At 43.3% G+C, this 22,110-nt stretch overlaps 1 protein-coding gene across 1 annotated transcript in view; it reads left to right on the plus strand.

Annotated features, from left to right (window-relative positions):
* Positions 1-21,585: 21,585 nt before the first annotated feature.
* CHKA (choline kinase alpha) overlaps positions 21,586-22,110 on the plus strand; it is a 23,001-nt gene continuing 22,476 nt past the window's right edge. Inside the window, exon 1 of the mRNA XM_031055753.1 lies at positions 21,586-21,611. Coding sequence (XP_030911613.1) covers positions 21,601-21,611 — 11 coding nt within the window. The 5' untranslated portion in view covers positions 21,586-21,600. The remainder of the gene's footprint in view (positions 21,612-22,110) is intronic.

The following is a 22,110-nucleotide window of genomic DNA, read 5'->3' on the forward strand; positions in this document are numbered from 1 at the left end:
TGGCTTCACCAGCTCAGGCTCCTGTAGCCAGGACACAGACTGTCTGGAAGGGCAGCACGGGGGTCTTGCACCTTGCCCTCTCCAACTCGAACCTGGAAGCAGGGGCCATGTCTGCCTGTAAACTCTGGGGGTGCATTGTTTGCTTGAGGACTGGTTTGGGTTGTGATTTTTTTTTTTCCGTCAAGTTTTCCCCAGGAGAGGGAGCAGTCCACACAAATGATGTCAAAGGGAATGAATCTGCTTGTTCCAGCTCCAGCTTAACCGTGTTTGCTGTATTGCTGTCAATGCCTTCTTTCCTCATGCTCCTCACTATCAACTTTTTTTTGTTTCACCTTCTGACTCCTCTGGTAACCTTGCAACAGCTCCGGCAGTGCTTCAAGGAGCCTTGGAGGCTGCTATTCAGGGCAGGAATTGCACCTCTTTGCTCTGTAGCCCCCCTTCCCACCACGGTATGCCCCAGGCTGCTCCCAGTGCCTGGTCCCACAGCCCACATCTGCCTAACCGGGCCCTGAGTCAAAGTCACTTCATTCCCAGCACAGTGTCCCGCCTGCCTCCGTCCCAAGCCACAGGGCCAGTGGCTCGGCGGCAGCTCCTGTGGTCACTATGGTGACAGTGGTCAGGCAAAGGAGGACATTGGTTAATTCAGGAATTCAGGGCTGCTTTGCTGACAATCTCCTTTTTATTCTAGCAATAGTAACTCCCAGATGCTTGCTGCTGCTTAGGTATCCATTTGGAGGTTGACTGCTTCCCTAGCAGATGATTATATTTCCAGTAACATATGCATAGAAAAACAGAGGAAAGTTGGGGGTTGTGGAGTTCAAAACCACTGCTGCCAAAGTTCCTGTCTTCATGGTGTCTTTTGTTGTGTCAGGAAAAGTTCCAAAGCCCAGTAGCCTGGTTACCACTTAAGGAATGGATTGTGGTTTCTTGTTGACTTACTTCACTATTTATTCCTTCCTTTTCTTCTTTCTTTTCTAAATAACCAAGGTGGGGGATGTAACAGAGCTAACTTTGCGATACTCAAGCCTCTGCTGCATTGTATCCCAGTGCACCTGATATAAAACCACCTACTGATGCGTGCTGTGATTCTTAGCACTGCTGTAAGCTGAACCACTCTGGGAAAACTTCCAAGGAATAATGGGTGGAATTCTCAAGGACAAGATGAGGAGGACAGCACAAGGTATCTGTTCAACAGCATTCCTGGGAAACTAGTGTGCCATGGAGGCTGTCACAGCAGTGACTGGCATGAATAATAGTATTACTCTTGATTTTGGTGTGCCACTGGAAAGATTGAAGAGGTTTTGTGTATGGACAACCCTCAAATTAAGGGCAAAACTTGAGTAGGGGATTTTGCAGCAAAGATTTGAAGTTATAAAGCTGTTAGGGGAATAAACTGTTTTCACTGGATGAGATCTGCAGCTGCCTGCTTACAGATGGTCATCTCTGGTAAAGACATTCCCTGGGATAGATGCAGTCTTTTAAGAGCACATAGCTGCAACAATTGCATCTCTGCAGTGAGCTATCTGAATGTCTGATACAAAGACTACAGACACATGCTGTGATTTTTAATGCTACTGTCAGCTGAACCACTGGGAAATTTTCCAGGGAGCATCGGGCAGAGCTCTGAAGGACAGATTGAGGACAGCGCAAGGTATCGGTGCTAGCAGCACTCCTAGGAGACTGCTGTTCTAGAGCCATAGCCTGAAACGGGGTACACTTTTAAGAGTTTAGCCTCTTTTAAGTTGGCACAAGCAGCCATGCTGAAGCACCTGCAAAATGCTTGTGTTGTGAGCAGCTCCCCCTACTCCCATTTAACAGTATGTAGGCCATGCTTACGTGCCCTTTTCTGTACATGAGCACAGTGGGATTTGAGATGTGAAGCTGTGTGTGCCCTTTCTTTGGGTGGAGGGGTACATTATATCTGAGCAGTGCTGCAGTTCATGAGGCACTGGGTGGAGTATGACAGTTTGCTCTCTCTCTGTTGGTGAGTGTTATCTGAACCATCAGATCATGTAGTTCATGTTGATTTTGCAGCCTGGAGGGTGACACTACACAGCAGTCAGGGTAAACATTTCACACAGCAGCCAAAGTTCACTCTTGCAGGTCTGAGTTGTCATATCTGTTTCCAGGTTACATTGACAAAATGGAATAAAAAAGGAAGGAGGTAAGTGGAAGTGGGTAAGGCAGTTTAACTCATATCATTGATGTGTCCATTCAAAGGGCAACATCAGTCAGCTGAGCATGAGTAAATTCCCATTTATGAAAGCCTGACCTTAGACTCTGGACCTCCACAGCTGAAGAATCACTGTAGGGCCAATAGAAATATATTTTTATTGAAAAAACCATGACATGAACATCAATATAAATACCATCTCCACCTTATCCTTGTAATGTGCTCTGAGATAAAAGTATGTATTACTTCATTTTGCCATCTCAGCATAGACCTGTTGGCTGGTACCACCCAAGGGACAAGACTCTTAAAACGGTTTATAATCTCAGTCTTATAATCTTTTTGTTCAGAAGACATCCCAAGGCAAGGAATTCCTGCTTCCTGTTAAGGCTGGGTGTGCAGCAGATTTTGTCTGTTGATGTTGGTCAGTCTCTTTAGGCTTCATTTTAGCGTCTTTTTAGCACTTTGCTTCCATGCTTCATTACTACAATTGTGTGTCTGAAGTTTTAAAGTTATTTTCAGATATTCCTTCCACTTGCTGGCATTGCAGTGCCTGGATACGTCTGTATCTAAAAGCACAACAGTAATGCTTAAACCGTGACAGTCATGCATAGTGGATTTTCATTGTGTCCCTTTTTGCTTGAGTCTGGGCATTTATTTAAACATGGAGAAAAACTACCAAACAGGATAGGCTCTTGCAAGAAGCCAAGTTCAACTGAAGTTTTGGATGTGGCCTTAGATGAGTTCTGACAACTGCCGGGCTCTCTCACTTTTACTTGCATACAAATCTATGTAGGGAAGAAGTTCCTGTTTAAAGGGTACTGATTTTGTGAGTTTGTGTAGGAGTCTGGTTAAAGGGCAGATTCCCAAGTGCTATTAAGAAGAAGGAAGAAGGAAGAAAAGGACATTTGTTTAGATAGCTCTCCTCTACTGTCCATCGTCTCCACAGTGCTGCAGATGAAAGATGTTTTCAATTCTACTGTGGGATAGAGAAAGCAGCCCAAGTTCACAGAGCCCAAGGGTGGCATTTTTCAATAGTACCAGCTGCTTCATAAGCCAGTGGCTGATTCAACCCTGACCTCCATGGTAGTGGCACCAGGCCAACACTGTATGCTCCAGCAAATCATTCCCTCAGGCTCTGTAAACCCTGTGCTATTGTCCTGCTTCTGGGGCACTAAGAGGACACCCTCTGTCACTCATGCACTGAGTGCAAACTATGCAGCAAGGGTGGTGACAGTGCTTTAAGCTGCTGCACTCAGTGTGCAGGGATGGAGCTGAATCCCTAATTTTGGAATATCAATAGCCAGACCATTGCCAGTGAGTGAGCATCGCTCGTCTGCTTTGGCATTTGCAGAAGTGCACGTGCTACCCTACTTGCTGAACATGAGGCTGTGGAAAATAGAGGCCTCCTGAGCTGTGAATCAGAAATAGAGCAGCTGACACCATGGACTGCCCTTCTTCCCAGTTGGAAGTACTATTTGCTGCAGTTTAAACTGGCACAGCCTCACAGCACTTTCTACTCCGTCTCTCCTCTGCTCTTACAGTCAGCATGTACAAACCTTTTTGTTACAAACTGAGATGCTGTGTGAGAACACAATATCTTCACCCAGAGCAGAAAGGCAAAGTCTCGTTGCAAAGACTTCCACTTATGAGGGACAGCAGAAACATTGGTCCTGTAGCCAAGTTTGAAAGCTGCTGTTTCTCCTATTTCTACCAATGTCCCGCCTTTCAACTGCTCTGGAAAGGGATAAAGACTGTTTGAGTTAGCAAGAGACAACAGAGAAGGTGAGTGGCATTTGCGTGAAAGATGGTAACAGGAGAAAGGGGGAAAAGGTAGAAAGAATGGAACAAGCACCGAGGTAAGAGTGACCTTGGCAGGAGAGAATAACAGACAGTGATGGCCCAGGAGAAGGAAGGGCAACAGACAGTGGAAAGGGGAGACCTTGGAAAGATTAACGAGACTCAACTGTGCTGAGGCAGAAGGACCTTGCACTGAGATTTCCAGGCAACTGTGCAACCATTTTCTCATGCAGCAAAAGACATAAACAATCACGCCATGTGGTAGAAAGCAGAAATACAAGAGTAAGGGATTTTTCTGTTTCCTCTCCCAATCTGGTGAAAAATTTTGCCCTTTCTCCACAGTTGGGTTTTTTCTAGAAGCCATTTTCTCAGAAGACATGATCGATTTTGCAGTTCCCCAGAGTCTGGACTTTAACTATACATACAGTATAATGCCTAGGTTTGAAAAATGCCATGCACAAACAGAAATCTGAGATTTTATGACTGGTAGACTGATAATGATTTAAAAGAAATTCCTCTCTCTGTACAAGTTAAGACATGTCAAATTAATTCCTCCTCTAACATTTGTGGCACCTTCCATGCAAACTAGTCTGAGCAGGTAACATTTTTCATCTTCTTTGAAGCTCTAGTCAGTGGCAGACCCACTGAGAGACTGAGTGAAATTTGTCCTACCAACTCCACCACACACTTGGCAGGTTCAACAAAGCCTGTAGTGTGGATGTCAGTGCACTGTTGAGTTAATAAAACCTTGAAGCTGCCCTAATTTTGCTGATGTAACTCTCTCTTGGGTCCCAGAAGTGATATGCAAGAGCTCAGGTGGCTGTTTCTTACCTTTATCCCCAAGTTCATTCCAGTGTACATGGAGGACAGGCCCTACTTTCCCTTTAGCAATCTAGGCAGGGCCCCATTACTCAGCTTTGCTTCAGGGAAAAGTTGAGGATGGATTCTCTTGCCTACAGGAGTACAAAATGAGCAGAAAGCACCTGACTGGACACTGTCCATCCTGTTGCAGTTCAGAGCTTTTCTAGATGTGTCTTTGGCAGATGGATTTCTCCCTTTGCTCAGGATTTGTGTGTGACATTGGGTCCCAGAGGAGTAGCTGCAGCACAACAGTGGTGTTGTCTGTGCAGGGTATGCTCTGTACAGTCTGTCTCTGGGTACAGCATTTGGGAAACCTGGCCAAGGTAGCTTACCTGGCACGCTACAGTCCTGGATGTTCCAGCTGGGAGTGCCACCCACCTGTGAGCAGTGCTGGGGCTGCAGCTTCAGTACCCAGGCCTGCAGCTCTGTCTGTCTCTAACTGCCACACTGGGGGATCCCCAGCCCAATGGCTTTGGCAGAGCCCCTTTCCTCTGAGCCCCAGGCAGCAGCAGCTTGTGTCAGGAGCGCTTTCATGATACTCAAATGGAGGCATCCTATCCAACAAGCCTTTCCAAACGCCCTACATGCCTGGTAAGGATCGAGCTGCCCTCTGCTAGTGCTATAAGTCAACAGTGACAACAAATGGGTTGAACATTGGAGGAATCTCTCCTTTGAAAATCAAGATTATTGGATTTTAGTAGATTGCCAGCATAGAGAAAATTAGAGTTAAGTGAATTTATTTCTTCCTTCCTCTCACATTTATATGTTAAATTAATATTTTATATTCAGCAAGTCAATTAACTGTGCCTGCAACTGTGTATGAAACACCGAAATTTGCTTTAATTCTTCTTTCAGAAGACTCTGCACATCCTGCCTGTGTACAAGATATGTACCTGCAGCTTACTTAAGAGACCTTTATTTGTACAGGGGGACTAAAAGGTATTTTGGAATAGCTGGTTCAGTTGTCCCTGGTCGTGTGTTCCTAACTCAAATCTCATTAATGGGGCAGATGTTGGTATAGAACCTCAAGTGTTTGATTTGGTTGATGGCATCTTGTTTCAAGTAATACAAGTGAACCCAGAGACAAGAAAGGAGATGTTATTGACTGGTGTTTTTCCAGAGATTTGCACTGCTAAGCTGGCAACTAGCCCTGCTTTCATTTCCCCTCAAACTGACACCTCTACCCTTCCTGTCAATTTAAGTGCCAGCTACAGTGATTTACATTCTTCCCTTCTAGAAGTGAAGTTTCTTAACCAATTATAAATGAGCAAAATATGTTTCTTGACAGTCATTTTATCTGTCCAGAAATGATAATAATTAATCCAATGGACAGAGGTATTTCACAGTTAAATAGTTCAGGAAGTGTTTTTAGGATGTATTAAGGAGGGCTCCATACTGTATCTCCTTTCCTACCACAGCCCTAGACACTGGAGAGCAAGTCCTTGATATGCAGGGCTCATGATTAGCGTGGTAGGGACAAAGGTCTTTTACCAAGCACTGGTTTGCAGAGGTGGGAAGTTTTAAAGATATGGGAAATCAGAGAAGTGCTCAAGGTATTTCAGTGTTGGATAAGCAGGGGAAGATGGAGACAGCATAGGAAAGATTATTACAAAAGCAGAGATGGTCTTTAAAACTATGATAGCTTTTCTTGCCTGAAACAGGCAGATGAGCAACTTCTTTTTCTGGCTGTTGGAAGCTGTTGAATTGATGGGTTGCAAGCAATTTGGCCCCACAGCTATGGAGGGGATTATTCTCTAAAATGACCCAGCCTGCCTTCCAAGGTTGTATCCAGACCCACAGCAGGTTTAGAAAGACACTGGTATGTTGCTGATTTGTGGAATTTTTGTTTCCCATGGTGATTTTGCCTCACAAAAGGGAGCTGGGGTTAACACTGGAGCTGGAGAGAAAATTTTGATTTGTGTGGGGCTTGAAGGGGAGAAGAGGGAGCCCACTGTTACTGTCTCAGAGGGGCAGTGGGCTGGGGGACTACTTCCATGAGAAGTGCAGGCATTTCCTAGAGAAGGATCTCTGAAGTACCTGCTTTCTGAAACATTCCACAGGCCTCGGCAAGCGTGTCCTGCTCAGGGACAGACATACAACTCTCATTAGTAAATTTGCTGTGTGGAGCAGCACTGTAAGCTGTGAATTTGCAGCTGCAAGAGAAGATGGATGTGATTCTCGTGTGCTGCTGTTGTGAACAGACCTGCCAGGAGCAGGTAAAGGGCTTTCAGCGGGCTACCAACCACAGCATTTTCTCCAAAGATTCCCTGGGTGCTTTGTGCACAGACTGGAAACTGTACTTCTCTGCAGCCCCTACCCCTCCTGTAGCTGCTCTTTCATGTTGTGTTTGCATCTACTGTAAGGAGCAGAAACTCACACCACCTCAGTGTCAACAAGCTTGTAAATCATCTACTTAATAGTCACAGGTGAGATAACATATTAAATACTAAAGGCACTAAAAAATCTTTCCCACCTCACTCACCCTCCCCTCCAAGTACTGAATCTTGTCCAAAGCTGCACAAACAGGATTCTAAGATAAAGACCTTGGGTAAGAATTACTAAAACAAACAGAGCGTAGCATGGTTTGTTAAGGGACTGGCTTCTCAAGGCCAAAGGGTGGGCGCAGAAGAGCACATCACACACCTCACAGAGAGGAAAGCTAGGAACATTTTACAAGTATATCTTGGAACAAAGCCCTCCTCAGAAGTCTGTAATATTTTAAATAAGTTGATATAGCATGGGAGGAGAATCATGCAAGTACAATGCAAATTATATTGTCTGTGATTTCAGTAACTAACAGCACAAAAGCTTTCTAAGAAGTAGAGGGGTTCTATTCTGCTTAGCGTGATGCAGTGGAGTTATTCAGAGTTAATGCAGTTCTAGCAAGGAAACTACATGCTCCAAACTACATTTCTGTGTTTCCTTGAAGAATGCTTTGAAAGAATTTACCATGCAGCTGCCAACTACCTGATTCTGAACATAAATAAAAGAGCAGAAATTTCCCAGCTTACTTCTTCCCTGCCCTGCCATGTGCAGGAAACCTCTCCATAGCAGGACAGCTCCTGGGGGCATATTAGATCAGTCACCATACTGTGCCTGTCTATTGATGGCTGGCTCAGTGTCAGGGTTTCTTTCCTATTTTTGTTGTTGCACTGATGAAATCCACTGCTAGAGCATTATCTGCTATTGACAGGGGATACATTCTGATCTAAAGGCAAAAAACTTCATGTCTGTGATCCTGCTAGCCCGTGACCAGCACCTGGGGGACATATTTGAAGGTGGAATATGATGAACCACAGGACTACAGTTTTAAGCGAGTAACACCTCAAAACTTGTTCCTTTTGCAGGTTGACTTTTTTCTCCAGAAGAATATGTGGTCTATAGCTTTAGTCAGCACCTAGGGGTAATACCTATATCCCCTTGACTCAAGGCCTGTTTAACTTTCCTATGCTGCTGCAGAGCTATTGTTAGTTTGCAGATAAGGAAGTGTTATCATTTTAGCACAGTCTAAGAGAAAAGGATAGGAGGGAGCAATTAGATTCTCTCCTGTGTTACTCTCTATCTGGTGGCAGGATTGTCCTTCATACTGATCTCTCAAATGTGGTAATAATAACAGTAAAGTTTTACTTTTTCTGGTCATCAGCCAAAAGCAACAACTAGGCCAAACCAGAAAATACCATCCTTTCTGCCTTTGCAGCATGTGTGCTCAATCTCTGTGCTGATGCTGATACTTCTCTAGCTCTTTTCTGAAGAAACAAGGAGACACAGACACTTTCATCCCTCCCCAAACAACCTGGTCTACCTAATCCTGGCCATCATCTAAAAACAGGCCCTCTGCCCTCTTCCCAGCAGGCCAACACACATTCCCACCCTCCCAGTGCAAACCTGCAACAGCTCCATTCTGTCCTAGCTTGCTTCTGCCATTAAGACATAGTAGATTTTCAGAGCTAAGTGTTGCTGCCTCTAGCAGTTGCTACCTCTTCCTCATCTGTATGTGCATGACAGTCTCCTGTTGCTTCCAGGGGGCTGTATCACAAACAAATTGCCAAGTTTGGAATCAAGGAAAACAAATTATGTGTCTGACCCAAAAGCCCCTGTAAGGGCCAGAACTGGGAAAACACATGGACTGATCCTTGTGTGAGTACTTTGCATCTCTCTGGAGTGCAAATGCTCTTTACAAAACACAGACTGTCTCACCCAAGGTGTTGAGGAGTATACAGAATTGAGGTGGCTCTAATCTCATATATTTCTCCTTTAAAAGAAAGAAACCTTGCTGCAAAAGTTACAAACCAAAAGGAAGTCTGGCCCTCCTGCTGGAAAAAAAGAGCATTCTCCTGGCATGCTTAGCTTTCCCTTCATTTGTGTGAACAGTGAGAATATAATTAGGAGGGTAAATCCTGTTCAGAAAGAATTCAGAGTCACTTTCCATGGTGTACATCATCATTCTAGATATCTGCGAAATAGAGTTGTACACCAAGCTAGCCAGTCTGGGTTCTTTTAATAGCCAAAGGAAAGAAACTAGCAGTTGTTTGAAGAATTTTCAGGTTAAGTGAACCTTGCCCTTGGTGCTGTTGACTGCCCACAGGAGTTTGGGCTGAGCCAAGACAGGTGTCTGTGGTGAAATCCCACCCTTGGTGTAATAAAATCCCAGAAGAGATCCTAAGACCCAAGTCATTCTGCACTGTGAAAGGAAGATGTAGATCACAATAAAAGTCTAAATGAAAAACCTATTAAGAAAAAAAAATCCTTTTCAGGTTGTGACACTACCAACTTTACACAAAGATGGATGGTTTTTCAATAGGGAAAAATGGGTGTAACATGGATGAAGCCTGTAGGCTTCAGTGTGGGAGACTAAACATTGCAGGCAGCAAGTCATCCATTTCAGGGCCGGCTTGCTGGACTGTGTACCCTTACAAAACTGAAGCTCCCGTGAGGCTTGCCAGTAGGTGCAAATGACGGAAATTGAATTTTCTAGGAAGGCAGGTGATGACTGCAGAGCACTTCTATTTTTGTTTTTTGAGGTCACCCTATTTGTTTTGAAGTCATTCTAATCCAGGACAGGAAGGGACCAGGAGTTGTTTTTTTTGGCTACAAACTCAGTTTGAACTTTAACTGAGCAGTGTCTTACTGTGGCATGCAGCCATGCAGCCACGAGGAGCGATTTTGAAGGGCAGAAAGAGGCAGGATTGGCAGCATCCCTCAGGCTGCATTGACAGACTGGTCATGCACAAGTGCCAGAACGGCCTGACCCAACCTGGTGCCATAACTGCTGGACCTCTGCCTCTCACCTCCCTGGGATAACAAGACTGCTGGGGCTGTACCAGGGAACAGCAATGGCCAGGCAGGTAAGGGGACACTGGTGTCCTTCTAAAGACAAATATAGGATGTCCCAAGCCAAACAGGTTAATAACAGGGAAGAGGTGGCCTGGTTCTGCTGTTGTGTTGGCACACTATGTGGCTGTGGTTTTGTTGTCATGTTCTCAACAATGAACTTCCAGGAGGAGGGGAATTGTCCTCTTGTACAATTTTCTAGTCACAAGACAAGAAGATAGCTGCACAGTTCAAACATTCTGCATGGGGAGTATCTTACTGACATCCTGCACACCTGTCAGTGTGCTAAGCAACTTAAACATCCCTGAATCAAACCCTTCTTAGCAATAGCCTTGGCAGCCACAGCCTTGGCATGCACACGTGAAAGAAAGAAACCTCTTACAAAGGTTTAAATAGGCTTTTTCCTTATTCCACAAGGAAAAAAAATCTTATCCACTAGCTCTTCATTTAGCATAAATGCAGGTTTCAAAGAGCCATGCAAAACAATGTGTGGCAAAATCTATGTGTAGGAATAAGAAAACAAATTTAGGACTTATGTTTGGAAGAACTTATTCTTCTTTGAATGCTCTGTAGACAGTCTAAAACCTCTGAGTGACAGGAATCTTACAGATATTGTGCTTGGAGTCAAAATTAAGTAGGACTTTTTCCTGTTCTCGTGCAAACCAGGAATTACAAAAATTTTTGCTTTAAATGGTTGATGATCTAGAATTATTTCTCATAGCAGAGCCAATTGCTGAGATGTACAAAATTGTCCGCTTGAACCCAGCACTAGAGAAGGGGGGAGAGGAAATGACGCAACAATCAATCACACCTTGCTTACAATACTTTCTTCACTCTCATGTGGTGCTGAGAACTGCAAAGCAGCTCAGCAGATCTTTTGTTTTTCTCAGCAGAAAAGGTACACACGGGGTCCAGAGCAGCACTTCCTGAAGTTAGTTGCTAAATTAGTTGTTTCAGTGTTTGCCTAATGTAGCTGTGATTCTATTGGGTACCATGCAGCTTTGGTTCTCCAAGCTGCTGCTGAATCTGCTGCTGGCATTTCTACAAATGGTAGCACAAGCTTTCCCAGGCTGCTGGGGCACAGATCCCACAGTGATATGCGGAGGAACGAGTGCTGTGGCCACTCTCATCCTCCCGCCCAGATGCAGCAATGAATCACTCCATGCATTATCAGACGTCTGGCTGTAAGGTATGACATGTTTTGATGAACTGTATAGCTGAGATCCCCGATGTCCTACTGGAATTCACGACAGAGGGGTCCCATATGCTGCTGCTGGAGGTCCTTTGCTCCTCCAAGGTGGAGGATTTGCCAGGCCCATGCCAACATTTGAAGAGAAGCTCAGGCAGACGTCCACCTGGCCAAATCCTGTCCCAAAAAGGAAGCTCAATTTGAAGAGGACTGGCAAACTGAATTCCTGTGACTGATATAGGGGAAAAAATATGGCTACAACAAGATGGGAACCACCATGTTTGTTTCAGCTGCGGAGGCTGGATTGCAGTAGCAAAAATGACCCTTACCATCTCACTAGTTTGTCAACCAGTGGACAAAGGAACCAATTGTGCAATTCATGCACAGATATTGTACAGAGCAGTCTCCTAACTACATTTGTAAGGAAGGGGTTTAAAATTGCACAATGTGCTGATGAATGATACATGTAGGCATTTTGTCTTACAGCTATTGGCAATTAGAAGGAATGGAGGGATAACTGAATTTGCTTTGTTCTTCATTCCATGGAGTGTAGGGAGGCTCAACCACAGCAGATACTACAGGCTAAAAGTATTCAGTTCGGCATGCATGGGATGTGTCCATGGCAAGGAGAGTCTGCACAGAGTTCAAGGGACAATTTTCTGCTATGTGCTATGGCGTTGTGGAAAGCATATCACAGTAAAGATGCCACCTAGAGAATGTTTTCTTGGGCTAGTTAGATATTAGAAAAAAGTTCTTCACTGAAGGGGTGCTTAAGCACTGGAACAGGCTTCCCAGAGAAGTGGTCATGGCACCAAGTCTGTTGCTACTCAAGAAGCATTTGGGCAACACGCTTAGATTGTTCAGCCTTTTTTAAAGTTGCTCTGCATGCAGTCAGAAGTTGGATTTTATGATTCTCATGGGCCCTTCCAGCTCAGCATATTCTATTATTTTAATTAGCCTGAATTCAGTGACTAGTTAGGTATTATTTACTTCCAAATGTTATAATTTACATCGTGTCTTATGTGGTGCAATGCTCTAAGCATTGATTCCAACAGAGTTGTTAAAAATATTATTAAGAAAACAGTGTTAGTCTGAAAGCCAAGATAATGCATAGAATTATTTTCTGTGCCTTTAAATAATAGAAACAATGAGCTATTCTAAGAGATAGAAGTAGGCCAGGTTGAGCTGTTTTTATGTAAATGTACCTATCTTAAATTGCTCAGAAGAGGCTCTTCATTTTTGTGTTATAAACCTTTTTCTTAGCAACTTATTTAGTCAATACTGCAATTACAGAGCCACTCTTAAAAAGCATATCTACAACACATGAAGATTTAGAGCACTTGGTTTATGTTATTCATCGTCCACTGATTCAGACTGGTTTGAATGGAATATACATGCTTTTTTCTCTAACTGCTGCCTAAGGACTTGCCAAGACAGCAGTGCCCGAGAGACTGGGGAGACTGGGGAAACTCATTCTTGTTTAGATCTCTAACTGTGAAACGCATCCAGAAGGATCTGTGCTTGTCCTACTCAGAAGAACAGTTGGGATTCAAGGCTAAGCAAGGGAAACCACCGTATTGCAATGGAAGAGCAGATTGCCGTGTAATGTGGCTCTTGTTAGAGTACCTCTTGTTAGACCAAAAACCAGTTGGATGCTGCACTCCTTTTCCCTTCCAACTGCTTGGAGCTTGGAGCTTCCTCCAACTGATGAGAGACTCCTATTTTCCAAAGTGTTGAAGATAGTTTTTCATTTTGATGTTCAATGTTTCCTAAGCTTCACATTCCTTATTCTGCTTGTTCATTTGTTTTTGTGTAGCAAAATATATAAGCAGGAATTTATAAGCAGGAAAAGGTACCTGCAAGTCCCCCTCCTATCCTGCTCTTAGTGTCCCGTAAACAGTAACTTCTTGTGTCTCACTCTCCTCTTCCAGATGTCACATCTCTCTGGAGTGTAAATAACTGAATAACTTAGTACTTAAACATGATGCGATACCTTTGATTTTAGCACATCAAAACTAGGTTCTGATAGAGAGTGTCAGTATCAAAAGTGAAGGTAATTGCTCTGTTCTTGTGAATTCAAACTGAAGTGAGCACTTTGATGTTGATCTCAAATGAGCACGGAGGGAGCAGTCCCCTCTGAAGTGGTTCAGTCAGCACCTGTAACCTCTTCAACTGCAGCCCTATCTCTCATGGGAATCAATATTTGAACCAATATTGACTTAGGACTCAGGCATGATTTATATGGCAGTCTTGGTATTGCAACAACTGCTGTGTTACTCAATCAGATTCCCAGATGACTGGTTAATACATAACAAACCGGATTTGTAAATTCAGCCGGCACGTGTTATCATCAGAATGGAAAGGGGAAATTAATTCTGTCATGTTGCATTTAATTCATAAATCTGTTAAATACCTGTAACTGAGTACTACGTGATCTGCTTAAAGAGGCAATGGGTTTCATTCTGTTTTCAGAGAGTTTCTAATCTGGATTAATTTCTTGGTGACCAGTATTTTATAGTTATCATGAGTAATTGTTATAATGAGTGTTTCAAAATGGAAACAAATTAGGATTAAATTAGTTACTTCCAAAATTTCACAATAAAAAGCTCTGTAGTTTACAGCACTATTCGGGTAATAATTAACAGTCAGCTTAATTCTGGGGTCAAAAACCAGTCTACAGCTGTTACATTTAGGTAGTTTAGGCGTATCACAATATCACTCTGGCTGTCTATAAAGTTACCCTCACCTCCCAGGCATTATCAGTGGCTGCTTCTGAAGGGAAGCCATTCATCTGGATGATTTTGAATGTTTCACACAAAAATCCACTCCACTCATTCTATGCCAATATAGCAATTAAATATTATTGAAAGTCTAAAGACCTGTACAATAACAAGATATTGTTAGTCAAAGATACTAGGTCAGAGGACTGACTTTAAAAATGTTATTTGCTCTTTTAATTTAAAGAGAGGATTTAGATGTATATATATATATATATATAATATATATAATAATAAAATATAAAATAAATAATATATATAATAAATAAGCACAGAAAATTTAGAGTTATGTGTTTCCTCCTATAAATAGCAATATGACTTAAATCTCATCAGATAGGCTAAGAAATTGTCAGTGTCTATGTAAAACAGACAAGACCTGTAGTTTTCTAGATTTCAGGCTAGAGCGCTTGAAAATCACTGTGTGTGCATGTGTGTGAGGAAGAACACGGCCAGCCCCTGAAATGCTCAAACCTCTTTGTTTTGGTGACCCTCCTGTGTTTACCCTGTCTGCCCTCCACGTGTGTGCTCCAAGTCCAGTGACCTAGTCTTTGGCAGTCAGTTCACCATGAATAATCACACTGTGTCTATTTGGAATCATTTTCTAACTCAATGACCTTTCTTTAACCTCAGACTGCTAATTGTTATCACTGGCAAGGAACAAACGGGTCTGAGTGAGGTGAATAGGTGAAGCTTTTGCCTAGAACATGTGTCTTGCCCCAGGCAGAGTTCCACTGCTACCACTGCTGCAGGCTTGGCTCCCCAAAGATTCCAAAACTTCCCTCTGCCACCTCCTTATGCTGACTGTTAGAGGTTTAATGGCCCATGAGGAAATAACCAGCTAGAAACCATTCTTTGTCTTAAATGGGAAACTGCCAGGATGCCATAAAAGTGATGCTAATTGCTTAAGTATAATCAGCACCTGAGTCAAAACTATGGTGTCTGGAAACCATATCTGGAATCCACCTTTTTACATCCTAACATAGGGGGAAACTGCACCTTGCTTGAATAACCAGCAGTACTGGAGTTGCAAGTTCCATCACAAATCAGTTATTTCAGCTTGCTATTAGTCCATTGCTATGCATACTTAGCATAGTGAATTGTTGCATAACAAGCAAAAACAGAGTGGGAAAAAAGGTCTTTTAGAAGTCCAAATCATTCTAAGATTAGTCAGTGACCTACCTCATTATTTGGATCAATAATAAATTTTGAAATGTTTTAGAAATGTATGCACATTTCTATTTTACTACTGGCTGTTGTTCAAGCAACATATTGATGTGGGTGTGTTCTGGAATCTTTTTATTGTGTTGTACTTAAATATAGACCATTTACTATCATGGTAATGGCAGCTATATGAACATGAGAAGGAAGTCTTCTAGTTGGCCTGCTCCTGCCTAGTCTGTCCCAGTGTCCAGCCAATGCTTTTTGGGTCCTTCATAGCACACAGACTCTGAGCATTTAACACAAGGAGTGACAGTGCCTGGTGCTTTGTTATAGTGCACTACCTGCTCTGTCCTACATGATTCTCTGCAGCCTTTTATTAGTGGCCATAACTACATCTACAGTAGTTAATTCTGTGGCTTTTTTCTCCCTCCCTAGTCAACACATCATACCCTCCTGAGTCCGCTTGCTGTCCGGGGAACACGCCCCACCTTGTGCAGGCAATTTGTCCATGTTGCACAGGCAGAACTAGAGGTGGGTCTGGAATGTTATTCCTTGCAGCAGGTTTGTTTGGCTCCCAGCTATACACTTCCACAAGGGAATTCATAATGCAGAAAACTATTAGTCTAATGTCTGCCCACAGCAGACACATTGGAAAAGATACAATTTAGCATAGTTTAGAATTTTCTCAGTGTATTCCGGTAATTTTTAACCCTAGGAAGAGTTGCAAAAATATGCTATCAAAGAAAAGAGACTGTATTCAGTTTCTTTTTCCACTGAAATTTATCCCAGTGAGGCTACAAAGGATGTGCAAGGAAGGCTACAAATGGCAAGTGGCAGGTCTGTTCTTGGACAAGATAGCAGTAGGGCTCCACCACAAGCTGGGGTAGGAAGGGGAAGCAAAGCGCCTTTCCCTCTGCAGCTCCTGTGACTCTGTCACAAAAGGCCAGTGCTGGCAACCCTCACACAGGACATTCTTCAGCCGGCAAAGTTAGCAAGCAACAACCACCTGATGGGTGAGGACCCCCTGCCCCCACCAGTGCCTTCCACGCATTCCTCCAGCCTGCAGAACCAAGCACAGCCCTGACCTGACAAGCTGCTTCTCGCTCAGAACTAATAAAACCATAGAAGATTAAGAGGGTAGAGAGAGCCAATTCCGTGCAGGTAGAGAACTGGTTACTATAGCAACTCTTCTTCTTTGAGCATAGGCTGGGAGGGACTCCCTCGCAAGGGGATTTCTGTGCAGTCCCCAGGCTGGGGAGGGAGGCTGCTACAAGAATCCCGTTTGACAGAGGCTTCGTGGCTGCACTCTTGAACTCTGTTGGGATCATAGGGGGGCGAAGGGGGGGGCGGTGCTGGGATAGGGCCATAGAAGAGTTTGACTCCTGTCCAAAAGTAAAGCAGATGTTGGAGAGCCTGTATTTAAAAGTGATCCTCACGTCATGGTGTATTGTGTGTATTGTTCTGTGGGTTGCAGCTACATCTGAGGCTGGTGTTGTACCACAGTACATGTCACAACCAGGAGTTTCGAGGCTACAGTTGTTAAAAGACGTAAGAGAATATTTAGCTTATTACTACTGGATTTTTAAATCTGAGATCCTAAGAAAGTTTCCCAGATATATTTCTTCAATAAGCCCAAATTAGTGCAGAGTAAGAAATTAAGCATCTTGAAATATAATAAAGGCTTGGTCAATTTGACTCTGGGAAAAGTCATTCTCTGGGACTAGGGCCAGGTAATGTTATCTTAGTGTACTGCTTGGAGTACCTGGCACTGTACAAGCTCTAAGTCTCTGTGGTTACCTTAGACCAACATAGCAAATGAATGAGCATATTATCCTTTCCTAGGGCTGCTTTCTGGTGGAACACACCCCTTGCATTCACAGGAGAAACCAAGCTGTGCCTAGGGTAAATCCCTCCCCTTTACCCTCCTTAACCCTGCGTGCTCTGGCAGGTATACTTCAAGGGCCAAAGTTGCACCTCAATTTTTTGCTATTATTTTGTGCTGGAAACTAAAAAACACAGCAGGAAAATGAAACAACCTATGATTGTCTCAAATTTAGTCCTGAAGTTCTCTGTCTCACAGCGTCAAAGCACAGAAGATGCAAATTCTTTTGGGAAGGGACAAGCAAAGGGAGCTTTAGGTGAAATATTATGCTCCCCTATTCTCCCTAGACTGCTTATTTTCTACTTCTCCATGCACTATTTTTGCTGGAGACACAGATCTAGGAGAATGATGTCTGCCATGATCCCACCACCCTTCCTATCACTGAGGAAGAGGAAACGGGGACAGCTGTGTAGCCTCTGTCTTGCAGCTGCATCTTGCCTAGGTGTCTAACACAACTGCAAACCTTCTGAATTCCTATCTTTCAAAGCAGCATTTTTTTGGCCGTTGATACAGGGAATGAGAAACAGCAGCCCTCATTTTTGTTTAAAATTCAGCAAGTGTTTTACCAGATGTAGAACCAAGGAATTGAAAAACAAAAGTAGGCTCCCTGCTCCAAGTGCAACCTGAATGCAGGACTAGTCTGGGAGTACTTTGCTATGGCAAAATGCTCCCCTCTGAGTGCACTGAGGAGGTAAGCCAAGAGGCAGAGTGACTCAAGGAGAGCCCCAAACTCTCACCCAGACTGGAACAACTGCACAGTTGCCATGTCTAAGTCTTGGGCTCAGCCTAGCTTCAAAAACTCAGTATCAACCTGCTACTGGTCCATAAAGAATCAACAATTTATCAACTACTATTATGATGTCTGCAAGCTTTTCAGCTGAAAGAAGTATCTGCACTCTGTCATTCTCTTTATGCCATGTGGTAGATCTGGCCTTAGATGGCATTTGATCTTGCCAGTAAAATCTGCTGCTGCTTGGAATAAAAGAGAGAGACTTGTGAAAGAAAGTTGAGTGCTTTATGAGTCAGAATTGTAGACTTAGCTTTTTTGTGAGCAATAAGAAATATCTGCTGTAACAATGCAATTGATGTGAATAAAATCACATAAAATTGCATCAATCCAACAGCAGTTCCCTTTGCTGCAGGTATATAAGTTTTACAGAAAAATGGGGAAAATATCCCAATAAGCTTTACTGAATTACACAAATTAATAAATTAACAAAAGGCTCATATTATATTGTCATAGACAAGAGACATGATTGACTATTTCCTGATTGAATATGTGATTAAGGCCACACTCACAGGCAATGAAAAATCGAAATTTCCTTCAAGACTTGCAGAAGTGTCTCCATTACTTCATAGGACGTAGTGGATTCACTGACAATTATATTCTGTTCCGCCATTGAAGTAACAGATTACACGCTCACGGTATGGAATTGAAGGCAAAGTAAATTGCAGAGAAAGAAAATGTGTTTTACTGTCTGAGAGGAAGGAGATTTCTGTGATGAGCAGTTTTGTCTCCCTCCATGCTGACAGCAGAGGTCATACAAAGTCTCAAGGCTCTGCTCACACAAGAAGAGGGAGCTTAGTCCAGCTTGTGCCTTGCTTACAGAATTAGTCATTATGTGTTTGTCTGTAGCCTAACCTTCCTTATCTCAGTTACTTCCTTCACAGGCTTTAAAGGCAGGTTATCCAGGGGATACAGGCAGCTGAGGAATTATTCTCTTAATAGGTCTCATTTATTAGATGCTACATCAAATTAACCTATGAGATTGAGGTAGAAGTTGAACATAAATACAGAACACACATGTGCTATAAAAGTGTGCTAATGCAGCTTGGTTGCTATGGTGTAAAATGCAACATAAGGATCATGAAGACACATTTGCCTTTTCCCATTACTGAAGAAGATGGCTGGGTGATTGACTAATCCGTGGGACAGGATATTGCATTGGTCCTAACAACAATGTGCTTCTAAATGGAAACAGACATCAGTTGCTGCTGAGAATGTAGGTGATCAGGCTTCATAAACCCAAGTTCAGTACTTTAATTAGTTAGTCAGTCTTGGAGATTCTGAGCCACTAATTCAGTACTTAATTCTCTTCTTTCAGGTTTTTTTTTTCTGATGCCTTTTAGGTTTCAATACATTCTGAAGCTAGCAGAAGCCGTAGTTTTGTTAAATTTGATTACAAGTATTACCTATATGTAATTGATTCCTCCTCAGGAGCAGAAAAATATTGCACATACAAGTAGAAGAAATGGTTCTGTTTTCTTTTTTCCTGTTTTATTTGAATGTGGACTTAAAACTTATGACAAGTACATCTCAGTAGGTCTCTAAGGAGAGTACCTCACTCTGTTGATCTGTCTAATGCATACTGCATGAAGAAGAGCAATATAAATTTCTGATGCATTGCCCCTCCTGAATGCTTTGAGCCAAACTGGGGAAGTTCTGGGATAACAGCAGAAAATTTTCTTGGATAAGAGCAGATTTCTTTTCCTAACTTTCCACATACTCTGCTGAGTTTTGAATCATGATTTCAGACCATGGACTTCATATCTCTGGCACTGCTGCCTAGGATTTCAGTCAGAGCAAGCTTGTGCCACAGCTGCCACATTGCTTCCTGTCCACTCCAGCCAACCACACTTGAAATGTACAATGCAGGGTACCTGGCTAAAAGAACTCCTACCCACAATGTAAACATGAGCATAATCTTAAGCAATAACCAATATTTACTTTTAGACATAATGAAATAAAAATAATTTTGGCAAGTAACATATCTATTTGCTTTCATATCAACTAAACCAGCAGTCCCTTATGATTATTCACCATATGCATATCACAGGTTCTCATAGGAGTATTTTGTTCTTGCCTTTATTGTGCTGTCCACTCTTGTGGCTCCCAAGGAGAAGAGACCGTGTTTGTTGGAAAATACAGTCAACCGTTTTCAAGTGAGTTACACCCTTTTTGCAAAATCAACAATGAATGGTTGTGAGTTGCTCACTGCTAAGAAAGCATGAAATCAATAAAAGTTGATGCTCATGAGCAGAGCAAAAGTCTAAAGGGAACACGCATGTGGCCTTCACATGGATCCAGGGTCCTTATCAAAAGGGAAGTCAAACGACTGAAACCCGAGCTAAACTTACACTAAGAAAGGGTGTGTTGTAATAAAAAGGTTATAAAAAATAGTTCATAATTTTCCTATCTCCTTTTAAATTCTCTGATATATTGGAAGAGATTATTGGAGGTTTTGAAGCAAAGCTTTTGGATAACTGTCAGTGAAATGGCAGTACCAACAAGATGGAGTTTTCTTGTCTAATAAAAGTGGGTAGATTTCTCTATATCCAGGAAAAACACATGTTTCTTTTCTCTGATTTTACCGCCTTTTCTTTTTACTTCCTTTTCTGATAGCAATCTAGAAAAAAAAATCGGTCAACTCTAATTAGGAAAAAAACCCCAAGTCCTGTTATTCATGCTATCATGACAAACGAGTGCGAAGCTCGAGCACTTGGAAACAGAACGGCCTGTATGTAAGGCAAATTTTTTTGCTATTTTCACCACTTCTTCCCACGTGTTTTTTTCTGTTTAGCTATTCAACATCAGTAATGTTGACAGGTACTTGAACAGGGTCCTAAAAAAGAAAGGACTCCTGTGCAGTCCTGAGTTGCCATCTCCAGCAGTAACTGCATGTCTCCTCTCCAGCATCCTAATCTGTGCCTGAGTTAAAGGATTTTATTTCATAAATGAAGAGCTGAGGTATAAAGACAAAAGAAATCTCTGTCTCTTCTGTCCCACTTTGGCATCCCTAACTCATTCATCACTCTTCCTCTTAACTAGGGTCTGGTATGCCTCAGCCAAAACAGCTTTGGTTGTGCTGAAGCTGCTTTGCCAGCACAAAGCCTGTTCCAAAGCCAGTTCTGGAGGTTTCCCACCATTTCCTAGAAAATCCATAGGCTCCTTGGGGGTTTTCCAGCACTACAGTGCTGAAGTGAAGCATGCAACAAAATGAGAAAGTAGCCCGTTTGGTGAAATAGATTGGGGAAGGGTGAGGGAAGGAGCCTATCAGGAGCTCCCTCACAACCCAGCAATCCCCAGCTTTAACAATGATCACCACAATAACGGCAACTTCTATTACAAAAGGCCGCAAGTCTCTTGTATACAGAAAAAGACCATCAAGGGTGAACAGCCAAAGGAGGAAAAAAAAATCAGGGAAGTGCAGAGGTAGTTCAAGGCTTGAAGGGATTTATTGCTTTACTGCTAATTTATGACGAGGTGATATAAGATATTAGGCGACAATCCCAGCCGCTCCGGTGGAGGGGCGGGACAGCCGCGGTTCCTCCAGTGGGCTGTGACATCACCGCTCCCACACTCGGGTGCTGCGGGGGAAGGACCGTAAGGCAGGTGCTGGCGTTTCCCAAACAAGAAACCGTATTTCTAATGCCAAAACGGTAAGAAACTCAGCTCGAAAGCACTGCGTGTAGACATTATTCTTGCTCCCGTAGCTTTACTCTTCTGTTCAGGCGCGATCTTCTCCCGTGCCACGAGAGACTAGTTTACCATGAGGACATGAGCCGGCCCTCACACAGTAACTAAGTAACTCAGTAACTTTCAGTAAGGAGCGGACTTTAAATAAGCGTATAGTTGGTTGCCGCGACCCACTTCGCACCGTGCGGAGATTTCCCACATATTTTGGTGTCACGTCACGGAGCGAATAACACCGGCGCGTTAGGCAGCCCTAAGCAAGGCCGGCCCTGCCTGAGGGCGTGCCGGCTCCATCCAGCACCGCATCACCGCGGACCCAGTGGCGGCAGCTCCACGGCACAGAGCACCGTGAGGTGTCCCCTCTCTCCCTCCCTCCTTTTTTTCGTTCCTTCCCTCTCTCCCGCTCTCTCACCTTCCCTCAGCGCTCCCCTCAGGCTCAGCCCCCGCCCCGCGGGCGAGCGCCTC

The sequence above is a fragment of the Geospiza fortis genome, unplaced genomic scaffold, assembly GCF_000277835.1.
Source record: "Geospiza fortis unplaced genomic scaffold, GeoFor_1.0 scaffold66, whole genome shotgun sequence".
Lineage (NCBI taxonomy): Eukaryota > Metazoa > Chordata > Aves > Passeriformes > Thraupidae > Geospiza > Geospiza fortis.